We start from the raw sequence: 21,741 nt of genomic DNA, 5'->3' as shown, positions 1-21,741 counted from the left end.
AGATTTTAAGAGAAAGTGAAATAAACCTCTAAAGGGTGGGTCATTCATGACGGTGCTCACATCAGACTGAAATGGCAGAACGATATCAGCTAATATTCTCAGTGTATGCTTAAAACGACTGGACTATTTGTTGTTAGAGATGTTGTGTAGATTAGGGCTTCCTTAGCACTAAATTACCAAAATCCAGGAAAACAGGCTTGGCCAGTAAGTGAGCTATTAAGTCATGTGTACAGCAGCCCAAGGGCACCATTTCTTCAAACCTTCTACAATTTAAATTGCAAAAGAGAAAAAGCTAGCTTTATTCTTGGTGCCAAGAACCTTCTGTAAATCTTGTGTGTAGTTTGAAATCCAGAAAGTTGCTGCCATTATAATTAACCTATAGTTTGCTGCTATGAAATTGGCTTGGCTAAGTATCTTCACTATCAAACTTCTGGGTGGCAACTAAATATGCTAGATCTGTCACTAAAGTTAAAAATCCAGAACCAAATCCCACTCCCTGGAAAACTGGCAGTTTGGGGTTTATGTCATACCTTAACCTTGTAGTGTACACTCTGCAATGATTATGAACCGGGTTTCCCAAGTAATTTTTATGTCATTCGGCTTGGTTGTCTGAGGCTTTACCAGGAATAAATATGCCTAGAATCAAATCATTCCAGGTTTAAGCAATTTAAGCACCTACAAACACAAGATAATCATTAAAAGTCATCTACTAGGGTCGGGTGCAGTGACTAACACCTGTAGTCCCAGCACTTCAGGAGGCCAAGGTGGGTGGATCACTTGAGGCCAGGAGTTCAAGACCAACCTGGTCAACATGGTGAAACCCCACCTCTACTAAATATACAAAAATTGGCCAGGCACAGTGGCACCTGCCTGTAATCCCAGCTACTTGGTTGGGAGGCTGAGGCACAAGAATTGCTTGAACCCAAAAGGCAGAGGTTACAGTGAGCCAAGATCATGCCATTGCACTCCAGCCTAGGTGACAGAGCAAGACTATCTAAAACAAACAAAACAAATTCATCTAAGTTAATGACATTTTCTGTTTCTTAGAGATACTCTGTGGATACAGCCCTACAGCTACCCTAACATACACCCTTCTTCCAACTTACCAGCTAATTTTCTGCCCACTCACTCCTCCATCAAGCATTCTGGTATTTATCTGTACACCAGCAGTTCCCTTTTCAAAAGCTTTTAAGAGCTAAATTCACCTTTATAAGGTATTTCAAAATGTTGTCCCTAAACAACCAGTGAGCATTCACTGAAAATCTTCTGTCCTTTGAATGTGTGTTTTCTTTGAGATGAAGTTTTGCTCTTTTTGCCCAGTCTGGAGTGCAATGGTACCATCTCAGCTCACCGCAACCTCCAACTCCCGGGTTCAAGCGATTCTCCCGCCTCAGCCTCCCAAGTAGCTGGGATTACAAGTATGTGCCACCATACCCAGCTAATTTTATATTTTTAGTAGAGATGGGGTTTCTCCCTGTTGGTCAGGCTGGTCTCGCTCCTGACTTCAGGTGATCCGCCCACCTCAGCCTCCCAAAGTGCTGGGATTACAGGTGTGAGCCACCCCACACCCAGCTGAATATGTTACTATACTTTCTCTTTCAAGTAGGTTTGGACTTTTATCGGAAATGCTTAGTTAAGCTTGGTTGTTTTATTATATGAATAAAAGTCATTATATGACTTTTATTCATATAATACGCATAGAACAGTGATCAAAAAACTATGGCCCATGGACCACATCTGGTCCACCATCTGCTTTTATAAATAACTTTTAACAGAACACAGCCATGCTCATTTGTGGACATATTGTCTATGGAACTGCTTTTGCATTATAATGCCAGACCTGCACAGTTCCAAAAGACGTCCACAAAGCCTAAAATATTTGTGTGGATCTTTATTTAAAAAAAAAAAAAAAGCCTGATCCCTGCTTTAGGACAAGTCTCTAGAGGTGACTTTGGCTCAACATAAAAGAGAAAAAAATGAACTACTGTCTTGTAAAATAGAGCTGTCAGGAACTCCTACTGGAGACTCAAGTCTCCAGTCTTACCTAGGCAGCTGGTAGGAATGCAGGCAGAACAAAAATACCGTAGTTCATTGATGACTTCCCGAAGATGAGGCAAGGACTGCAAAGAAGCCACGTGCACACAAGACACAGATGACATCTAAAGCAGCTCCGCCAGAAGAGTGCTGTGAGTTCTTGCAGACATCAGACCATTTCCTTTTCCTAGCTTACCCTCCGCTTTACTGTGATACAGCAGAAAATTTCTAGTTACCTCTTATGAAGAGACTGTATGAACATAAATGACTATAGCAGTGTTTAAGATTCAGGACTTTTATTTTTTTCAAGTTAGCCTGAGTTGACTCTCATTGTTCCCCCATCTACTACTCATAGTACTCACACAACAAGAAGAAATATTTGCATAGTACCTATACAACGAGAACAACAATTACAGCACGAAGAGCACCTAAGCTTTGGCCGCCGACTTGTAGTGGGTCAGCGTGCGGGCGGAAGGGTCAGTGGCATTGATCCACCTGGGCATCCAGTAATGGCTGAGCCAGGAAGCCCGGCCTGGGTAATGGCGTTCAAAGATTTGACGATAGTAATATCCTTCTTTGGTTTTGGGAGTATTGAAGGGAAATTTCTGGGCTGCATTTGCCAACATTGCATCATCAACCTGTAAGAATAAGCGTGTAAGAGCAAAACAGTTTTTTAAATAGCATGGAAATACTTGTATTTACTCTGGTTCCACAAAACAGAAAACGTTAAGACAGGACTGTAAATTACATGAGACTCTTTGAATCACCCATTGCTTAGAAAATGCTATTCATATAATACACATAGCTACAGTGACTTTTAAAGAATTCATATGCATATTTTTAATGCTTGGTGGCTCTGTTTTAGTCATTTGTGCCTAACAAGATCTGGCACCCAGCAGGTGCCCAATAATGTGTTATATGAAGGTAAATGATGATTATAGTAGTAAGTCTCCTCTCTTTCAATTCTAGATGCTACTTTGTAATCCTTCATGATACTTAATTCTTATAAAAGAGACAACTGTTTACAGAGACTGTAACTGTCTCTTACAGGGACAAAGCATTCAAACTAAATACGAAATGAACAGCAATGACAGCTCTGCATCCAAACTGTCCCATTCCTGAAAATGTTTTTAAAGACATTATACCTGATGTTCAATGTATTCCTGTAAAATCTTGAACCAGGAATTCTTAACTGAAGTTATGCCATCACTGAAGGCTTCTTTTGGTCGCCAGAGAATTTCTTTGGGTATCAGATTGGAGTCCTCAAACGCTTCTCTCAGGAGATGTTTTTCTATCCCATTCTGACATCAAAAAAAAGGAGCATCAGTGAAAGTTACAAATATAATCTGGTGGCACTGGACAGTTTCTATCTCGAGTTGATTTACCTACCTTTGGAATTCTCAATTCTGGTGGCAGAGACAAGTAATAGGAAGAAAATCGATGATCTAGAAATGGGACTCTCAGTTCAAGGCTTAAAGGAAAAAAGAAGAAAAATCTAAATTAAAATGGGTATTTAGTGCCCATCAGTTTAGGTTCTGATTCAGTTTCCCATCAATTCAACCAGATTCTAAGAAATGTTAAAATCATACAGCCACATACAAGTGCAAGCCTCCTAATGACTGCCCTACACTACTGAATGAATACAAAAAAATATATATTCATTTAAAGTAACAAACATATCATGTCATCTAGGGAGTAAAACTTAACTATTTGAGACTATTACTTTTAGTTTCCTTTCTAGGAATAGTTAATTGCATATTTCAAAAAGCAGAAAAAGTTACAAATCATGCGTGACCCAATCATTAAGAAAATACCTTGCCTGGAGCTTTCTAACTCAGTGTTTTCAACATGCAATATAAACTAGCATTCCACTGTATTTCATCAAATGCCATATCACCAGTTTCCTGAAGCCTAGAGACTCTAGTTAAGACAAGCAGATAGGATAATAACCAGATTCAGTTCATTCCTCAAACCCATAATTAATTATATCCTAATTTACGTGTGATTCAGCAGAGGCAACTAAAACATTTAGTGTCAGTTGTTTATCCTATACAGTTAAAGTCTTCAGTTCTTCAACATAACTTTAGACAACCAGAAATGATACCAAAAAAACCCAGTTCTTTATGATGTAATCGAACGCCTTGCATCTTCACTGCCCTCACAGTGAAGGGTCTTCACTGCCCACAGTGACCTCAGGGTCACTACAGCACCAAACAGGCATGATGGGCACTCAATATCGTCATATGTTTACAATACTTCTCTCTTTTGGCATGCACCACCACACCTGGCTGATTTTTTTGTATTTTTAGTAGAGACAGAGTTTCTCCACGTTGGTCAGCTGGTCTCCAACTCTTGACCTCAGGTCATCCACTGCCCCGGCCTATTTCTCTTTAAAACACTTAACAATAGCTGTAGCAGCCCTCCCTCTTCCCTCTTGGTTGTTCAGATGTGAGCAGAATGTTGTTACCCTTTAAAGGTGAAAACTGCACCTCAGACACCTATGGAAGAAGACTTCTCCCCACAGACCATGACACTTTGAAATGTGGCCTCTTTTGGGACTAAGTTAAGAAACAGCTTCATTTTCTCCACAGAAGTCACATTTTGTAACATAAAGCCAACTGTATGTAACATACAGCCAATCAGCTATTGATCTTTTAATTTTTTCAGGGTATTGAGCTTTTTTTTTTAATTTTTGATATTTTTTCGTTTTTGTTTTACAATAGCTTCTTAAAATGTTACCCGTGGGCAGCAGTAGTTCGATCTGCGCGGAGAACATCAAACAAATAGAGTTCCCTCAGGAGCCTCTCACTCTCTTCCTCGGCTTTTTCAGGAGAAGGAGCCTATTTCAAACAAAAATACCAAGAGTTTTGCTTTTGGCACACAAAGCAGTTTGTCTTTCTCCCTCTCCAATCCCAAAGGTGGATAAGACAAAAAACTAAACAAATTTAGGGAAGGGAGTAAATAACTGAACAGAGCTAAGCAATGCTTCACAAAACATACCTTCTAAATAAAATGAACACACTGGGAAACAGTCATAATTCTGTAGGGGGCTAAGAAATGGCAGAAAGGTGATTCTCAAGCTTAACTAGTTTTATTTATTTATTTTTAACTTTTGCTTTTTTTTTTTAAGAGATAGGCAGGAGTGCAGTGGCACAATCACAGCTCACTGTAGCCTCAGACCTCTTGGGTTCAGGTGATCCTCCCGCCTCAGCCTCCTGAGTAGCTGGGAGTATAAGCATGAGCCACCATACCTGTCTACTAGTTTTAAAGAATAAAAATTATCTAACACTATTAAAATTTCTTCCCCAAGAGATAGAAAGCCAACACTATCAGATTCCCTTTTGTAACCTCACAGGGCACTCAAAAATATTACTGTAATACTGAAAGATGATAGAAAATAGTCAAACAATTCACACTTTTCTTAATACAGCATGAACATCCCTCCACTTCAGAGTGCTTACCTTGTGAAAATATATGTAACCCTGTGTAAGTTCGTCTGATCCCTCTCCAGAGAAGATCACCACACTATCTGTGTTCTTCCGAATATACTTGGAAATTAAATACATACCTTAAATGAGAGAGAGAAATTAACTTTAATGTCAACATAACCTTCCACCAAGAATGCCTTTGATCTTTGGAAATAATTGAAAGCTTTACTACTATACTGGACTTCAGATTAATATGAAATAGTTTCCACAATAATGACCTTATATTTATAAGCCATTTACATGTACTTAATCTAAAAGTACTACTGTAAAATAACCCAGAACCACTCTGTCATTTTATAAACAGGTTTCAAAATTCTAATGTTCTAATATTTTTAGACCAAGAAAGTCCATCTTAAAACTTTGCTAAGCTGAACAATGACTCAAATATCTAAGAGAAAATATGTTATCTACTCCCTGGGAAAACACCAACAGTCCAACAGTGATACCAAAAATGTAGAGGCTGAACTATGTATTTATTGTGCCCTTCACTCCAAAAGAGATTCCGAGAATTCTTAAGTGGTCTTAAATAATTACTAACAGGGATTTAATTTGCATTCATCCTTAAATAATATACATATATATATATTTTTTTTTTTGAGACTCTGTCACCAGGCTGGAGTGCAGTGGCATGATCTCAGCTCACTGCACCTCTGACTCTTTGGTTCAAATGATTCTCCTGCCTCAGCCTCCTGAGTAGCTGGGACTATAGGCGTGTGCCACTATGCCCAGCTTGTCTTTGTATTTTTAGTAGAGACAGGGTTTCACCATGTTGGCCAGGATAGTCTGGATCTCTTGACCTCATGATCAGCTCACCTCAGCCCCCAAAGTGCTGGGATTACAGGTGTGAGCCACCATGCCCAGCCCTTAAATAACATTTTTTAACTATTGCTTGAAATAATTTGTGTTACACCTTACTTCTTCAGTATTTAAAAAAATCTGTTTACTTAATAATATAGGAATACCTCACCTACTGACGCACGAACTGTTGTAATATCGTAAGTTTCCAAGGAAAATATGACTTCATCCAGAGCCTGAATGCCTTCCTCTGAGTTGAAGAGGACTTCATGATGCTCACTTCCAATATGATTTGCTACCTTATTATATAAAGAAATACCCCTTTATTTGTTAAAGAAAATAACTTCCCTTGAAAATCAAACATGACGTGAGTTCACAAAGCTTTATGAATTAACAACAGTGAAAACTAAACAAGGGAAAACAGAAAACCTGATTTCACAGGCCACCACATACAAGCCCCATCCAGCCCTGTTCCCTCGCCTGCTTCGACTGCACCACCAGGAAGTAGGTCTCCCCTCAGCTCCTCCGGTGCCAAGGCTTCGGCCATTCTCTCAGTCGGCACCTCCCTCCCCACCCACTTTACCTAACCCACCTCATTTCTCCCTAGCACCACCAAGCCTGGCTAATTTTTATATTTTTTTCTGTAGAGATGGGAGTTTGACTATGTTGCTCAGGCTGGTTTTAAACTCTTGACCTCAAGTAATCCACTCCCTCGGCCTCCTAAAGTGCTGGGATTACAGGTGTAGGCCACCGCAGCCAGACACCTTTACTTTCAAAAGAGCATAATTATCATCACAGGGTCTTTGTGAGAATCGTATGGGTCATAACAGATGAAAGTACAGAGGACAGTGTACAACACGGTGCATATTCAACAGCGATTTCATTCTATTTTAATACATTTGAAGCAATTTCCCCAGTCAATACAGCAGCATAAGTGGAATTATCCATTACTGCCTCCATTTTCATTCTAATAACAAGTCTACTCTAGCTATACAAGGGGCAGAGACAGCACCTTACCTTTCTAGCAGCCAGTAAATCGGGGCTGTCTTCCATGCCAATTGCAAATGTCTGCAGAGGATACTGTACTTGGGCCTCTTTCATCTGCTTCAACAGGGTGGCAGCAACCAAGCTGGAGTCCAAGCCCCCTACATGCAAAAGAGAAAGTGGACGTGTCCTAGTTATGTGCCTTGCATAAGACAGGGACAGAGGATGTACATTCCTGACAAACACCAAGATCACAGTTTTACCATTTAAAATCCTCAAGTTTTATAAACTAAAATCAACTTCAACGAGATAAAAATACATATACTGTGATAATATTAGTATTTGGTTAAAAATCACTACACAGAATTCTAAAGAACATTCACTGGCTCACTCTTTACACCAATAACATAGCTACAGTGTCACTCAAGTTGGAGTGTTACTATGAGTATTAAATGTAGCTTATACAAAATCGTTTCCATCCTATAATGAAGGAAAGATTAAATCATATAGTAAATATTTTATAGTAAAATCCAAAGGGATGGCTACAAATCATCTCAATTAAACACACATGAAATATAATTAGGTTTTTTTTAAATTGACTTCACCTGATAAAAGGCAGCCAATCCTCCTGTCTGTCATCAAACGCTTCTTTACAGCATTATTAAAAAGGATCCGAATGTTGTTCTTCACTGTTTCTATCTCAAAACCTATAAACACAGCAAGTAAATCAAACGGCTCCAGAAAATCTTGGGCTGGATTAGTTATTGAAACGAAATACATAATCATCAACATCTATCATGATGGCATTTACTCAATGGTGGAGTCTGCCAAATCTTAACGTGTTCCCTCCAAACAAAACAGGAAGTAGGTCTTGACACTAAAAATCATTCAAATGATGTAAGAGTACAACTTATTAACTTTTTTCCCTTGGAGAAGGATGGGGAATAGGTGGGTGGGTGTCCACTACCTGGAAAGAGTTTCTCCACGTTGTCGTAGAGGGCGTGCAGGGGTTCATCACGATAGTGATGATATTTAACCATCTCCACAGACGCAACTTTGCCATTTGGCTTTAAATCCAAAACTTCATAGTGTCCAGGAAGAAAAGGCTCCACTTTTAAAAAGGGAGTTGAAGAGTGCTTCAACGTAACAAGACCTACAAATTCAAAATCATACCTTTGTTCAAATTAGGTAAACTTTCACAATTAGTTAACATCCTCTACATTCCTATTTATTTTCCCTTTTCAATACAAACACATGCCCATTAAATAAGCAAAATAGGAAAAAAAATTTTAATCACCCAAAGCCCTACCATCTACTTACTGGAGAGATTAATAATGGCAGTGATATACTGCCAAATTACACTAACTTTTGTTAATTCAAAGCAATAGAAAAATCTCCAGTGTTCAATTTCTTCTTCTTAGATTTCTAACCAAGAAAACCTATTTTCTATACTAAAGCAAACACATACGAAAGGAAAAGACACACTTATGAGGCAAAGGGATGAAACAGAGGCCTAATGTCATGATAAGCTGGTAGTCATTTATTTGTCATCACTGAGGTATTTTCAGAAAATAGCCATGATTCCCAGACCTTTAACAAGTTCAATGATCCACTCTTAGCTACTTTAAAGTCAGATAAGACATCTACCCCTTAACTAGTTGTTATTCACTTTATGTGAATAAAACCATATAACTTAAATTTCCTCAGAAAATTCCCACAAAGTACCCAAGCTCACATCACCATGATCTTTGACACAAACATCAATGTTTTCTTGTAATTCATAACAGACTATCTACATGGAATACTCATGATTTACAATTTGAGACTGTCAACCCAGCCAGCAACCTGTGTAGCAATGAATTCAAATACCAGAAAAAGGACCCAGATTCCCTCACCAGCTATCAGAGCTCATGAGCTACACAGCCTGGGAAGGGAATGGGGAGTAATTTAAAGGTTTTAAGCCGGCAGTACTATCATCAGATGAGTTTTTGACAGGTTATTCTAAAAGCACCGAGAAAGGAAAACTGTTGCAGTCTTCCAGATGAGATCATTTGGTCTGGAAAAGGACAGTGTCAAGGATATGGAAAAGAACTATCAAGGAATTTCAGAGGGTAAACTGGATGTGATTATAGCTCCATGTCAAGTGATCATCAGGCTCAAAGAAGGCACAGAGGAGCAGGAGGCTGCTTTTCTGGGGTGTTCTCTTTGCCAGGCTTACCCAGCAGTCCTGGCAACTGACATATATACTTGTTCTTTGCCATCTGATCACACTAGAAATACCTGAAAATAAAACAGTTCTGGTATTAGTACAAACACTGTGACTAGTGTCCTAAGGACCCATTCGATTGATCTCATTATCCCTGTTTCAGCCAATATTAAATCTGAAAATTAAGTGAGAAAGAATTTAAAGAATGGCAAAAAGAGGCAGGGAGAGAGGTTTTAGGATGTTACTGCTGTGTAGGTAAGGGATAAAAAAAAATGTCTTCTCCGCTTCTTCATCAAAAAGTGCTATACATGATTCGCAATTATTTTCTTCCCTCTTGTGGTTGTCTTTTTGCTTTCTTGATGGCGTCCTTTGAAATACAAAAATGTTTAATTTTGATGAAGTCCAATTCATCAATTTGTATTATTGTCATATTTAAGAAAGCTTTGCCAAATCCAAGGTCATGACAATTTATTCCTATGTTTGCTTCTCAGGATTTTATAGTTTTAGTCTTTACATTTATGTGGATTAGCTCAAAATGGATCCATTTGATCCATTTTTTTGTATCCAGAGCTTTTGTATTTGGTGTTGGGTAAAGGTCCAACACTTCAGGTTCTGCATATGTTTACATATCTAGTTGTCCCTGTGCCAGTTTTCGAACTTCTTTCCCCACTAAATAATCTTAGCACCCTTGTCAAAAATCAGTTGATTATACATATATGGGTTCACCTCTCTCAATTCTATCCCATTGGTCTACACATCCATCTGTCTGCTAGTATTATACAGTCTTTATTATCATTGTCTTGTATCAAGTTTTAAAGTCAGTAAATATGAGTTCTCTTAATTTGTTCCTCATTTTCAAAAGACTGTTTTGGCTATTCTTTAGTCCCTTGCAATTCCATATGAATTTGACAGACAGCTTGTCAATTTTACAAAGAACTCATCTGGGATGCTAGTAGGGATCAAGTTAAATCTGTAGATCAGTTTAGGGAGGACTGCCATCTTAACAATGTTAAGCCTTCAATCCATAATCATGGGATACTTTTCCATTTATTTAAATCTTCTTTCATTTCTTTCAACATTTTATAGCTAACAGAGTACAAGTTTTATACTTCTGAAATTTATTTCTAAGTATTTTATTCTTTTTGATGTTATTATACATGAAGTTGCTTTCTTAATTTCATTTTCAGATTCCTCATTGTAATTATGTAGTATTCAGTTAAAAGTGTGTCAGATACCATTGATTTTTGTATATTGATCTTGTATCCTGTAACCCTGATGAGCACAAGGGATTTGTATCTAGAATACATAAGGAACTGTTACAATCCAGTAATAAAAAGACAAAATAACCCAATTAGAGATGGATAATTCAAGAATGGATAAACAAAATGCAGTACATGCAAACAAATGGAATATTATTCACGATTTAAAAAATGAGCTACCAAGCCACGAAAAAACACAGAACAACCCTAAGTGTATACTGGTAGGTGAAAGAAGCCAGTCTGAAAAGGCTACATACTATATGATTACAACTATTTATATGACATTCTGGGAAAGGCAAAATTAGACAGAAAGTAAAAAGATCAGCAATGACTGGGGGATTAGGAGGAAGAGGAGGGGGAGGAATGAATAAGTGGAGCACATTTGTCAAATCCAAAAAACACAAAGAGTGAACCCTAATGTAAACTATGAACTTCAGTTAACACATAAGCATCAGTTCATCAAATCTAACAAACACAGCACAGTAATGCAAGATGTTAAGAGTCAGGAAAACTGGGTGGGGGCGCTGAAGGGGGAACATATGTGAACTCTCTGCACTTCCAATTTTTTCTAAAACTGCTCTAAGAAGAAAAATAAAGTCTATTATGTTTTAAAATAAAATGATGCCTAGCAGGGAAAAAAAATGGCAAAGAATCTGTACAAATATTTCTCCAAAGAAGATACACAAATGGCTAATAAGCATGAAATAAAACTCTGGACATCACTGTCAACAGGAAAATACAAATCAAAACCACAACGAGATACCACTTCACATACACTAGAATGGCTAGAATTAAAAAGTCACACAGTAAGTGTTTGTGAAGATGTGGAGAAACTGAAATTTTAATACACTGCTGAAGGGAACAAAAAACAACGCAGCCATTTCAAAAAATAGACTGGCAGTTCCTCAATTAAACATAGTTACCGTGTGTCCCAGCAATTCTACTCCTAGACATACACCCAAGAGAAATGTCTACACAAAAACTTGTACACCGATGTTTATAGCAGCATTATTCGTAATAGCCAAAAGGGGTAAACAACGTCCTAAGTGTCTATCAACTGACCAGTGGATAAACAAAATGCAGTGTATCCATGTAATGCAGTATCACTTGGCCATAAAAAGTAAGTACTGATACACGTTACAGCATAGACAAATCTTGAAAGCATTGTGCCAAGTGAAAGAATCCAATCACAAAAGCCATATGATACAATCCTATTCATATGAAACATACAGAATAAGGAATCCAGAGGCAGAAAGATAAGTGATTGTCGGGGCTACGACAGCAGGGGTGCAGATGACAGATATGGAGAGATGGAACTGAAAGCTAAAGGGCACAGGAGGCAGGATGTTGTGGTGCGTGCCTGTACTCCTAGCTACTAGGGAGGCAGAGGTGGAAGGATTGCTTGAACCCAGGAGTTCAAGGCTGCACTAAGCTATGATCACACCACTGGGCTGGACGACTGAGCAAGATCCCATCTCTTAAAAAAAAAACAAAAACAAAAACCTGGTTGATCCTGCCAGTAAAAAATAAGGTAAAGGACATAGGATTTGATTTGTTTTTTTTGAAGTGGAAAAACAATTCTAAAATTGACTGGAGTGTTGGTTACCAACATCTGTGACTATACTAAAAACCACTGAACTGTATACTTCAAGTGGGTGAGTTACACGGTATGTGAATGATCAGTAAAGCTATTTTAGAAATCCTAATATTTGCTGTGCTATAACCGCAGCAAAGTACCGCAGTGCAATAATTGCAGAGCCAACTCTACCATTACAGTATGACACAGGAAAACTTAAAACTGCACTTAGGATCAAGCTAGACGCAGAGCATATTAGCACAGCAAAAAATAAATGACTGCAGTAAAGACTCATCCTTCAAGGATTACAGAATTTAAGTGCTGAAAAGGAGAGTACAATTCCTCTGTTTCTTAAGAAAAGGTAAAGACTCATAACTTAGTCAGTTGTAAAATTCTGGATTGTTCTCTAAGAGATTCTCAAATATAACTTAAAAGAAAACACACAACCAAGACAATAATGAAAATCTATAGAAAGATTTATTATTACCTTTAGCTTCTGAACATACAGCCAAAAATCCATCTTCTGTCATTGCTTTAAACAAAGGTCTGACTCCGTACGTATCTCTGCCCAGGAACACTTTCTTGTTGGCAGTATCCAGTAGAATAAATGCAAACACACCATCCAACAGAGAAACTGTTTGCTCAATTCCGCCTTTGTCATAAAGATGGAGGATTATCTCACCATCCACGTTGGTCTGGTATTCAAATCCAAAATGCTGTTGCATCTTAGGAAGCAATAGCAAAACTAAAACGTTAGACTCCTTGTGCATTCACTAATAATTTTTTATTGCAAAGTTGCTTCAGTATTTGAGCTCTATAATTATTTCATGCACTTTGGTGATTTAGGAGAATCACAACATTATCAAATTAGAGTTTGTTTCAGCTCATAATTCAAATTCTTTATTAGATTGCAACTAAAATTTTCATTACATAAAGTTGAACCCATAAAAATTTTGGTTGCAGTCTGATAAACAGAATGTAATGGGAATAAACCAGAATCGTAACCTGTGGAGGGATGGAAATGCATATTATATACACACCATATATGTAATACATATATATTTATATATATGCAGATTGAGTATTCCTTATCTGAAATGTTTAGAACCAGAAGTGTTTTGGGTTTTTTTTATTATTATTATTTTGGAACATTGGCATATATGTAAGATATCTTGGGGATGAGACCCAAGTCCAAACATGAAATTCATTTGTTTCATATATCTTACACACAGTCTAAAAGTACTTTTATATAACGTTTCAAATAATCTTGTGCATGAAGCAGAGTTTGTGTACATGGAACCATCAGAAAGCAAAGGTGTCACTATCTCAGCTACCATGTATCTGTGGCTGTTTGATATCACTGACCAACATTCCTGACTCTGAATTTATATGCTACTGATGAGTCATCATTTTTATACACTTATTCACACATTAAGTAAAAAATATGACATACAATTAATACAGTAAGAAAACAAGCAGTATAGTAGCGTCATCAGAATACCTGCATCAGCTGTTAAACAGCTATATAAACAACAGCAGGCTTTCAGACTCCACCTACAATGCTGTGTTTTGATTAAAAGTTACTGTCCACTGTATTTTTTTTTTTCTCTTTTTAGTTGAGAATATCAGAAGCAGTTGAGCAACTAGGAAGTGGGTCCTCTGAGGTTGAGGAGGCATTCTGCCAGATGGCTTTTTAAAATGTTTCTCCAGAGTCATCTGCCTCATTAACAACGGCTTTCATCTTGGAAGTCTCTCTTTGTTTTTATAAACTGACATAACCTCTTGTTCTGTCATGAATGCAGGTAGCACTAGTCCTTCAGTATCTCTGTCACACATTTTCACCATGTCATCTATACCTTTACACTACAGTCCAATTTCTCCAACAGCTTGACTGTCTGGGTTATAAACACACGTTTCTACTTTTTCTTATCATTGCTGCTCACAGGGACTTCTACAGGCCTTTTTGTCATTTTCAGTATCTTCACACCACAGAGCAGAGAATAAGCAAATATATACAACAGGTAATGCACACAGGTTCCATCTGTGGGGATCCTGCCACTGGGGTGCCCAGCTTGCACACGTGCCATCCTATTACCCTTTGTGGGCATACTTGCATGGGGAAATCTGGGCATGAGTAGAAAAGTTACACTGCAGCTGAAGGGGGCTGAGAGGGTCTTTCTTCCCTAGGGAACGCCAAATAAACTGTGTGTTGTCCACCTGCATTTTGACAGTGCCATCAAAACGCATATGCAGTGTCACGTCAGTGCTCAAAAAGTTTCAGATTTTGGAGCATTTCAAATTTCAGATTTTCAGTTTAAGGACGCTCACCCTCTAAATTTAAGATATAGGCTGCCTGGTTGCCATGACACTAAAAAATGTGTCTTGTGCAACTGTAAACTTTTGGTTTGAGAAGATAGTATTGGCTAAGAAGTTCCTCAGGTTCAGCTTCAAAGACCTGGGACAAACACCATTTGGTATCATTCCCTGAAAAATGACTCCATCACAATAACAGATATATGATCCAAAACAAAGCTACTGGTCCCCAAGGGCGGATGACAATGCCCAGTGCTTCCACCACTGCAGTAGCATTAAAGCTACTCCTCACTGATAAATTGATAATGGCGCTTTATTAGTCTGCATGCCCCAAAGGAACAGCAAAGGGACTGTCTGCCACTGCACACAGAGTAACAAGGTTTGATCAGGCTGCTCCCCAGTTCTGACACCCTCCATCATCACTGACAAACTACGAGGATGAAAAGTCCTTGATGTATTCCTCTTCATATCTTTTACTCACATTTTTGGTGGACATTAGAGAAAGAGGTTTAAATCAGGTGGAAATCCTAGATTAAGTTTAAAACGTTTTCAAATTTCAAAAACTAAATCTATTATGTATGTGCATGACCCAAAAATATGCTTCACACTCCATTCAGCTCACTCCCTGATTTGTAAAACTTTTGTCTATAAGCCCTCACTGAACTGTCCAAAAATGGCCTTTGCCACCTATTTGGTCCCCCTCTCTGCTCCATCAGGGATAATCCTGTAACTAGCAGGTGGGGTCAGGAAACAGTCTTCAGCTGACTGTTCTGGGCTGAACTGCCTGAAAGGTAAGTGACCATAAAGCATTCGGTGAGAGCAAGCAACAGCTTCCCAAATCCACCTTGCCTGCCTCTTTGGCCTAAACTTTGCAGGTAATTTATTTAAAAAGGAGAAGGGACCGTCAGGTAACGTATGTATCACTTCCTACTCTCCTAAAACGAAACTCCAATGCTGCATCTTAGATAAAAGCCCTCAAATGCCTCCTGAAGTCACGCTGGCATTTGACTTGGCTGCAGCCCTCTGACAATCTCCTGCAGGGACAGGGACTACTCTTTGCCCCAGCCTTTATCCCATTCCTCCTCTCTTTCATTCAGTCTCCCTCCACTCCCAGCTAGTACACTTTATTTTTATCAAAAAGGGAGTGGGGGGGATTTTTGAGCTTATGTTCCAGAATACTTTATATAAACCTAAAATTTACATTCTGCTCATTAGACGAATTTCTAGCTGCCCCAACTGCATAAGCTTAGATGTTTGGTAAAAGCAATGGAACAAACTTCTCTACTTTTACAAATGCAACATTTGGCTAATTTAGAACAGAAATTAATTACTAACTTCTCGTAACTTTTTAACAAAAGCAACAACACTGTTAAGTTAAAGGGGCACTTCCTGTCTCATTTAAGGGGAAAGCCAAGCTGATAATGCCATAATACCACCTAGCATTCTCATGCATATGACACTCATTTGAGTTAGAAAGAAAAAAGTTTTAATACTCTCTTCTTCTACCTCCCACTAGCAGGAAATTCCATTCTTGCCTCTCCTTTTCCCTATTTCCTCTCCAATTACCTAGAAAAATGGTCTGGTGCATAGTAGGCCCTTAACAAAGGAATAAAGAAATGTGTGAAAGGAATTTCCTGAATAACTATTTTAAAACTTTTTAAACGAGAAGACTATTATTAAAAGTGTTCCTATGAGCAGGCAACAAACAATGACAAAGCTATTGTTCAGAGACAAAAATGTCCAAAAAGTGGTTAGGATACACATCTCCATCAATGCATGACAGGCATCTATCAAGAGATCTCAAAAAATATCAAGAAACATCACAACCAAATGCATGAATCTTGAATGAAATCTAGCTCAAAACAAACAAAAATCAGCTATAAAGATATTCTTGGTAACATTCTGAGAGGCCACGGTGGGCAGACACCTGAGCTCAGGAGTTCCAGACCACCCTGGGCAACATGGCAAAACCCATCTTTACTAAAATACAAAAAATTACCCGAGTATGGTGGCAGGTGCCTATTGTCCCAGCTGCTCAGGAGGCTGAGTCAGGAGAACTGCTTGAAACCAGGAGGCAGAGGCTGCAGTGAGCTGAGATCTTACCACTGCACTCCAGCCTGGGTGACAGAGTAAGACTCTGTCTCAAAAAAAAAAAGATATTCTCAGGACACTTAGGGAAATTTAAGTATAAACTGGGTATTAGGTGGTATTATGGAGTCTTAGATTTAATAATGGTATTGGTGTTACAAAGAAGAATGTCCTTATTCTTAGGTGATAAATGCTTATATATTTAGGAGTGTCATAATATCTGCACCATACTCTAAAATGATACAGCAAAAAAAGTGTGTGTGTGTGTGTGTGTGTGTGTGTGTGTGTGTGTGTAGAAAGAAAAATCAAGCAAATATGGCAAAACATTAATAATTATTCAATCTAGGTGCTCACTGTTCCATTATTTTCTGTATGTTATCAAATGAAAAGTTGGGGAGAAGGAGAAAATATTCTAAGAGTCAAAGAAATTGAACTGTAATCTCCATTTTTATCACTTTTTTTGTGACCAAGTCATTTCATTCACCTTTTTATTCATCAGTTCCCTATCTACATACTTAGAACAAATGAGATAACAGAGTGTTTTGCAAAGTAAAAAGCATGATACAGAATATATAATATCATCATAACCAACAAGCTCTGAAGTTTAATCACATCCAGACATCTGGCTTCTTTTTCCTTACCTTCCTATGGTTGTAGATCTCACCATTGTAACAGAGCCACAAATATGGATATTTCCTCACTCGAATTGGCTGCATTCCAAACAGAGGGTCCACTACTGCCAACCGGTGAAATCCAAAGCAGCAGTTGGTGTATCCATTGACATTCTCAAAACGAAATGCATCTGGACCCCTGTGTGCAATCTTCATAGCACTCAGACACTGAACAGAAAGGCAGGCATCACTGCCAAACAGGGCCCAAATGCCACACATGGTGCAATGAAACTTTATAAGCTCTCTACGGAGAGAAAAGCAGACAAATCAAAAATATTCAATATCCAATCCAAGTCTGCATTAAATCTTCATTCCAGAAACATGCATAAACCACTTCAAAGACTAAAATGTAAACCACCTTTTCTATAGCTATTTCCCATTAGATTGACAGGCCCATGGGAGTAGAGAATGATTTAATTTACTTAAAAGTATTCAGAAAAGATAGTGACCTCTACATCCAACCAGTTACAGCAGCTTAGCACCCAGCCAAAGCCTGCATCTCTCCCACCTTAGTGGTTGGCTAGAGCTGGCAGCATCCAGGCCACATCTATTTCTGCAATCTAAGTTTGCTTCCAAGATACAGAAATGAATGCAAGCTGGCTCCAACCTAGCCAGAGATCCCAGCCCCACTCTCTCCATCCCAAAATCCCTCAAAGATCCAAGAGACTTTCCAGATTACTAGAGTCTCCTCTCAGGTTCCCTTGACAGTTAAATGCCCTCTCTTTACTTGAACTAGCTGCAGGTAGAATATAATGGGTAGAACAGAAAATCATACTGCTGTAATACTAGGATTACTATCTGCAATACTAAGAAACACAGCTCTTTTAAGCATTTCACCATATTATATCTAGCTTACCTCTAAATGATGTAACCAGATGTTATTGAAGAAAGTCTAAAGGGAAAAAAAAAGCAATTTAATTTGATATCAGATATCCTGGCTTTATAACAAATAAAACATTTTAGGTAGACAGAAGATACAAAATGTTTGCTATCAAAATATCCTAACTGAAAAAAAATGTCTTCAAATATTTCTGTCTCAAAGTTTAATATTCAGTAAGGAAACAAAGTAGATGGGACATATAAAGCAACAACAGCCCTAAAAAAAATCTTGGCTCATCCCTATAAGCCAGGAAGCAAATAAATCATCCTTAAATACATTAATTATTTTCCAATTTCAAATTCTCAACTGTGAAATAAAGGGCTGTTTTATTTGACTACTACCAGCTCAAAATGGCCATTTTTATTAAAACATCTCTAACTTGAAAAATAACAATTTTGATGTTTTCTTTAAAAAAACGGCAAATCGCAGTAAATGCCCAGATAATTTGGGATAGACACCCTAAGGAAAAAATACACATTCAAATTACATAAGTCACTTTGAGCACTCTTTTGAGGATATTTCATTTTTATCTAAATGAACCTAAGGTTTAGCTGGCTTTTCCAGAAAACCAGAACCAAATAATACATGGTTATAATGAAAGTCATCTCAAGCAATTTGGAAATGAAATGCCACACATCCTACACTGTTCCTTCCATGCACTTGATCAAACAGCCTATAACAAATTCTTTACTTTCAGATTTAGTGGGAAAACTCCATGAGATTTAAATGAGATGACTACTAATAAGCCATCTGCCTTTGACTCTATACCAATTAAAAATGGGTTAGGAAAGTGCTTTGAAAATCAAATGTGGTCATCACAGAATACGTTGCTTGTGAATATTAAGCCTGCTATAGTAAATACACGCTAACCACTAAATTGGAGGGGAGAGAGGGAGAACAAAGAGGCATGTAAGGGACACTTATTTTTTTCTAGTAGGAAAAAGCCAATTAAAACTATAACTTATTTTTTATTGGAATCAGTCTTATAGGAGAGCAAAGTTCCTACTGCTACTACCTGTTCTCAATATTTTTCTTTTTTCTTCATAAACTTCTAGAGCAGTGCTGTCCAATAAATATGTGAGCCACATATGTAATTTTAAATATACTAGTAGCCCCATTAAAAGAAAAAGGTGAAATTAATCTTAAATATACTTAATATAGCCCAAATAGTATCATTTTAACATGTAATCAATATAAAAACTTATCGAGCAGATATTTTACACTGTTCTTCCTACTCCAACGACAAAATCCAGTATATTTAACACAACACATCTCAATTCGGACCAGCCAGCATTTCACATGCTCAAGTTACAGGTGGCTAGCGCCTACCGAAATGGACACTGCAGTTTCAGTACATTTAATTTCTATTCCACTTAGTGCTACTTAAAACTTCACCCTCTCACTTTACTTTTATGTTAAGATCTCAGTAAGTAACCAACTACAGAAAGGTTCAAGCCCTACTTTACCTCTAACTACTCTTAGAGCAATGCGATGAATCATGATTTACAAAAAAAAAGAAAAAAAAAAAAACACTGCTGTTAAATTATCAGCCAAGGGCCCAGCGTAATGGACAGTAAAGAAATAATGTAGGCCACAGGCCAAGATGAAAACTGTCCTTTTATTTAAAGCTTTAACAATAACCTGAAGTCAGCCCTGTAAAATAGACATCCATTGAAACAGGCACGCTAGTTCTTTTGCCTTTTTCGGTACCTGGCCTTCTGTGTCCCTAAACAGACTGCCTCTCGGCCGGGTTTGCTCAGCAAGTCACTTGTTGAGTCTTGCAGTCTACAGAGGGGTGGTGACTGGCGGGGGGATGGGGTGAGAGGGGAGGAGGCATGGTGAGGGAGGCCAGGTGAGGAGCGGAGCAGTTGAAAGGGAAAGCACAGACACCCAGGTCTCTCCTTCCTAGATCAGGACCCCGCGACACGCGACACGCGACACGCGACTGCGCCCTGGCCACGTGGAGGCTCCAACCAGTCTTCCGCAGTGGTCCCGGACCACGAAAATGTCCACGGGCTTCAACGCCACATAGTTTAAAAAAAAAAAAAAAAAAGTACACATATAACATCTACAGGGGCTCAGGTCGCCGCTGCCTTCTCTCCCGAGCCGCCCAGTCTTCCGGCCGCGGTTCCCTTGATGCCTCGGGGAACAGAACACAGAGGTCCTTCCGCACCGGCTTGCTGCGAGGTGCGCAACAATCGCTAGGCGTCCACCCCGCCCTCTCTACTGCCGGAGACGCAGCATTAGCCGACCAGAAGCGCGTCCGTCCGCCGGGTGCCAGGCGGCGGAGCGCATCCGCCTTCCCCGGGGCAGCCCCAGAGCCCGCGAGGAGGATGCTGCGTGGGGCGCAGGGCCCCGTCTTACCTGGGCGCAAGCGGGTAACGGTGATGTGGGCCGCGGACTCCAGGTCTGCCGACGGCGTGTCGAGAGGTGGATGGCGTGTCGTGCTATGGATGGCGTACCGGGCGGAGGAGCTACTGGCGTTTATACCCGTCTGGCTCCTGTAATGCGTACGGGAAATTTCATCAGCCATCAGCCGGCGAGAACCAACCAGCGCGCGCAGGGGCGGGGCCCACGGGGCGGCCGGGCGGGTGGGGACTCAGAGGGACGGCGGGAGTGCGCCAAGAGGAGTTCTTTTGTTTCCGGTGCGTCAGTTTAAGGATAGCCTCAGAGATCTGCCCAGGTTACCTGCTGTTCTGACAACCAGGGAGTCTTCTGCACTTAGTTTGTTCTTAGGGAAATCATCTCCGTTTTTTGTTGCACTACCGTCTGATTTATTATGCAGTACAGAGAAAACCTTGCCCTAAGAAACTGATGGGTAAGGCCTAAAATGTCCTTATAAAATCTATTAATAAATCGGAGGGCCAGGCGCGATGGCTCACGCCTGTAACCCCAACACTTTGGGAGGCCAAGACAAGAGGATCACTTGAAACCAGGAGTTCAAGGCCAGCCTGGGAAACACAATGAGATCACATCTCTACAAAAAAATGGTGGCACACCCTTGTAGTCCCAGCAACTCAGGAGGCTGAGGCAGACGGATAGCTTGAGGCCAGGAGCTTGAGGCTGTGGTGAGCTGTACTCCAGCCTGGGCGACAAAGTGAGACCCCCCATCTCTAAAACAAAATAAAATCTAAATCTAATGGATACGTGAAGCCAAAATACATCAGTGGTTCTTAAACAGTGTAAGTACAAAGATTCCTTTTAGAATCTCAAAAAAGAATTTTGTCAATGTGCCTCCACAAGATGATGATGTGCTTTTAAGTATCACTTTGATGAAAAGACATCATGATTAAAAAAATATATAACACTCTTAAATCGCATTTTACTAATTACATCAGCACCAAAATAAATTGAGAAATAGTAAAATTATATGTGCACCACCTTCTAAGATCAGACTATGGTCAATGTGTGGAGAGCATGCAGGTTTGATATTCCCATACAATGCAT

General features: G+C 39.2%; 1 protein-coding gene across 1 annotated transcript; it reads right to left on the bottom strand.

The window, feature by feature from the left end:
• Positions 1-1,278: 1,278 nt before the first annotated feature.
• Positions 1,279-20,805, bottom strand: ASNS (asparagine synthetase (glutamine-hydrolyzing)). The gene is made up of 13 exons (XM_012450759.3): positions 20,659-20,805; positions 18,271-18,306; positions 17,385-17,658; positions 12,830-13,067; positions 8,269-8,454; positions 7,907-8,008; positions 7,335-7,462; positions 6,490-6,616; positions 5,496-5,602; positions 4,774-4,874; positions 3,424-3,505; positions 3,180-3,335; positions 1,279-2,672 (listed from the first exon to the last, which is right to left on the bottom strand). Exons 3-13 carry the CDS (start codon positions 17,631-17,633, stop codon positions 2,463-2,465), a joined length of 1,686 nt encoding a protein of 561 aa, XP_012306182.1. The 5' UTR covers positions 17,634-17,658; positions 18,271-18,306; positions 20,659-20,805; the 3' UTR covers positions 1,279-2,462.
• Between the last annotated feature and the right edge of the window lie 936 nt (positions 20,806-21,741).

The sequence above is a fragment of the Aotus nancymaae genome, unplaced genomic scaffold, assembly GCF_030222135.1.
Source record: "Aotus nancymaae isolate 86718 unplaced genomic scaffold, 86718_ANA_hifiasm-v0.15.2.pri h1tg000025l, whole genome shotgun sequence".
Classification (NCBI taxonomy): Eukaryota; Metazoa; Chordata; class Mammalia; order Primates; family Aotidae; genus Aotus; species Aotus nancymaae.
The sequence above is the reverse complement of the archived record's forward strand: the minus strand, read 5'-3'. Positions and strand labels throughout refer to the sequence as shown.

Coding starts and splice junctions, on each gene's coding strand:
- ASNS (XM_012450759.3), bottom strand. CDS start 17,633: ATGTGTGGCATTTGGGCCCTGTTTGGCAGTGATGCCTGCCTTTCTGTT. Junction 13,068..17,384: donor AGATCTACAACCATAGGAAG/GTAAGGAAAAAG, acceptor TTGCTTCCTAAG/ATGCAACAGCATTTTGGATT. Junction 8,455..12,829: donor TGTATGTTCAGAAGCTAAAG/GTAATAATAAAT, acceptor TTGAATTTGTAG/GTCTTGTTACGTTGAAGCAC.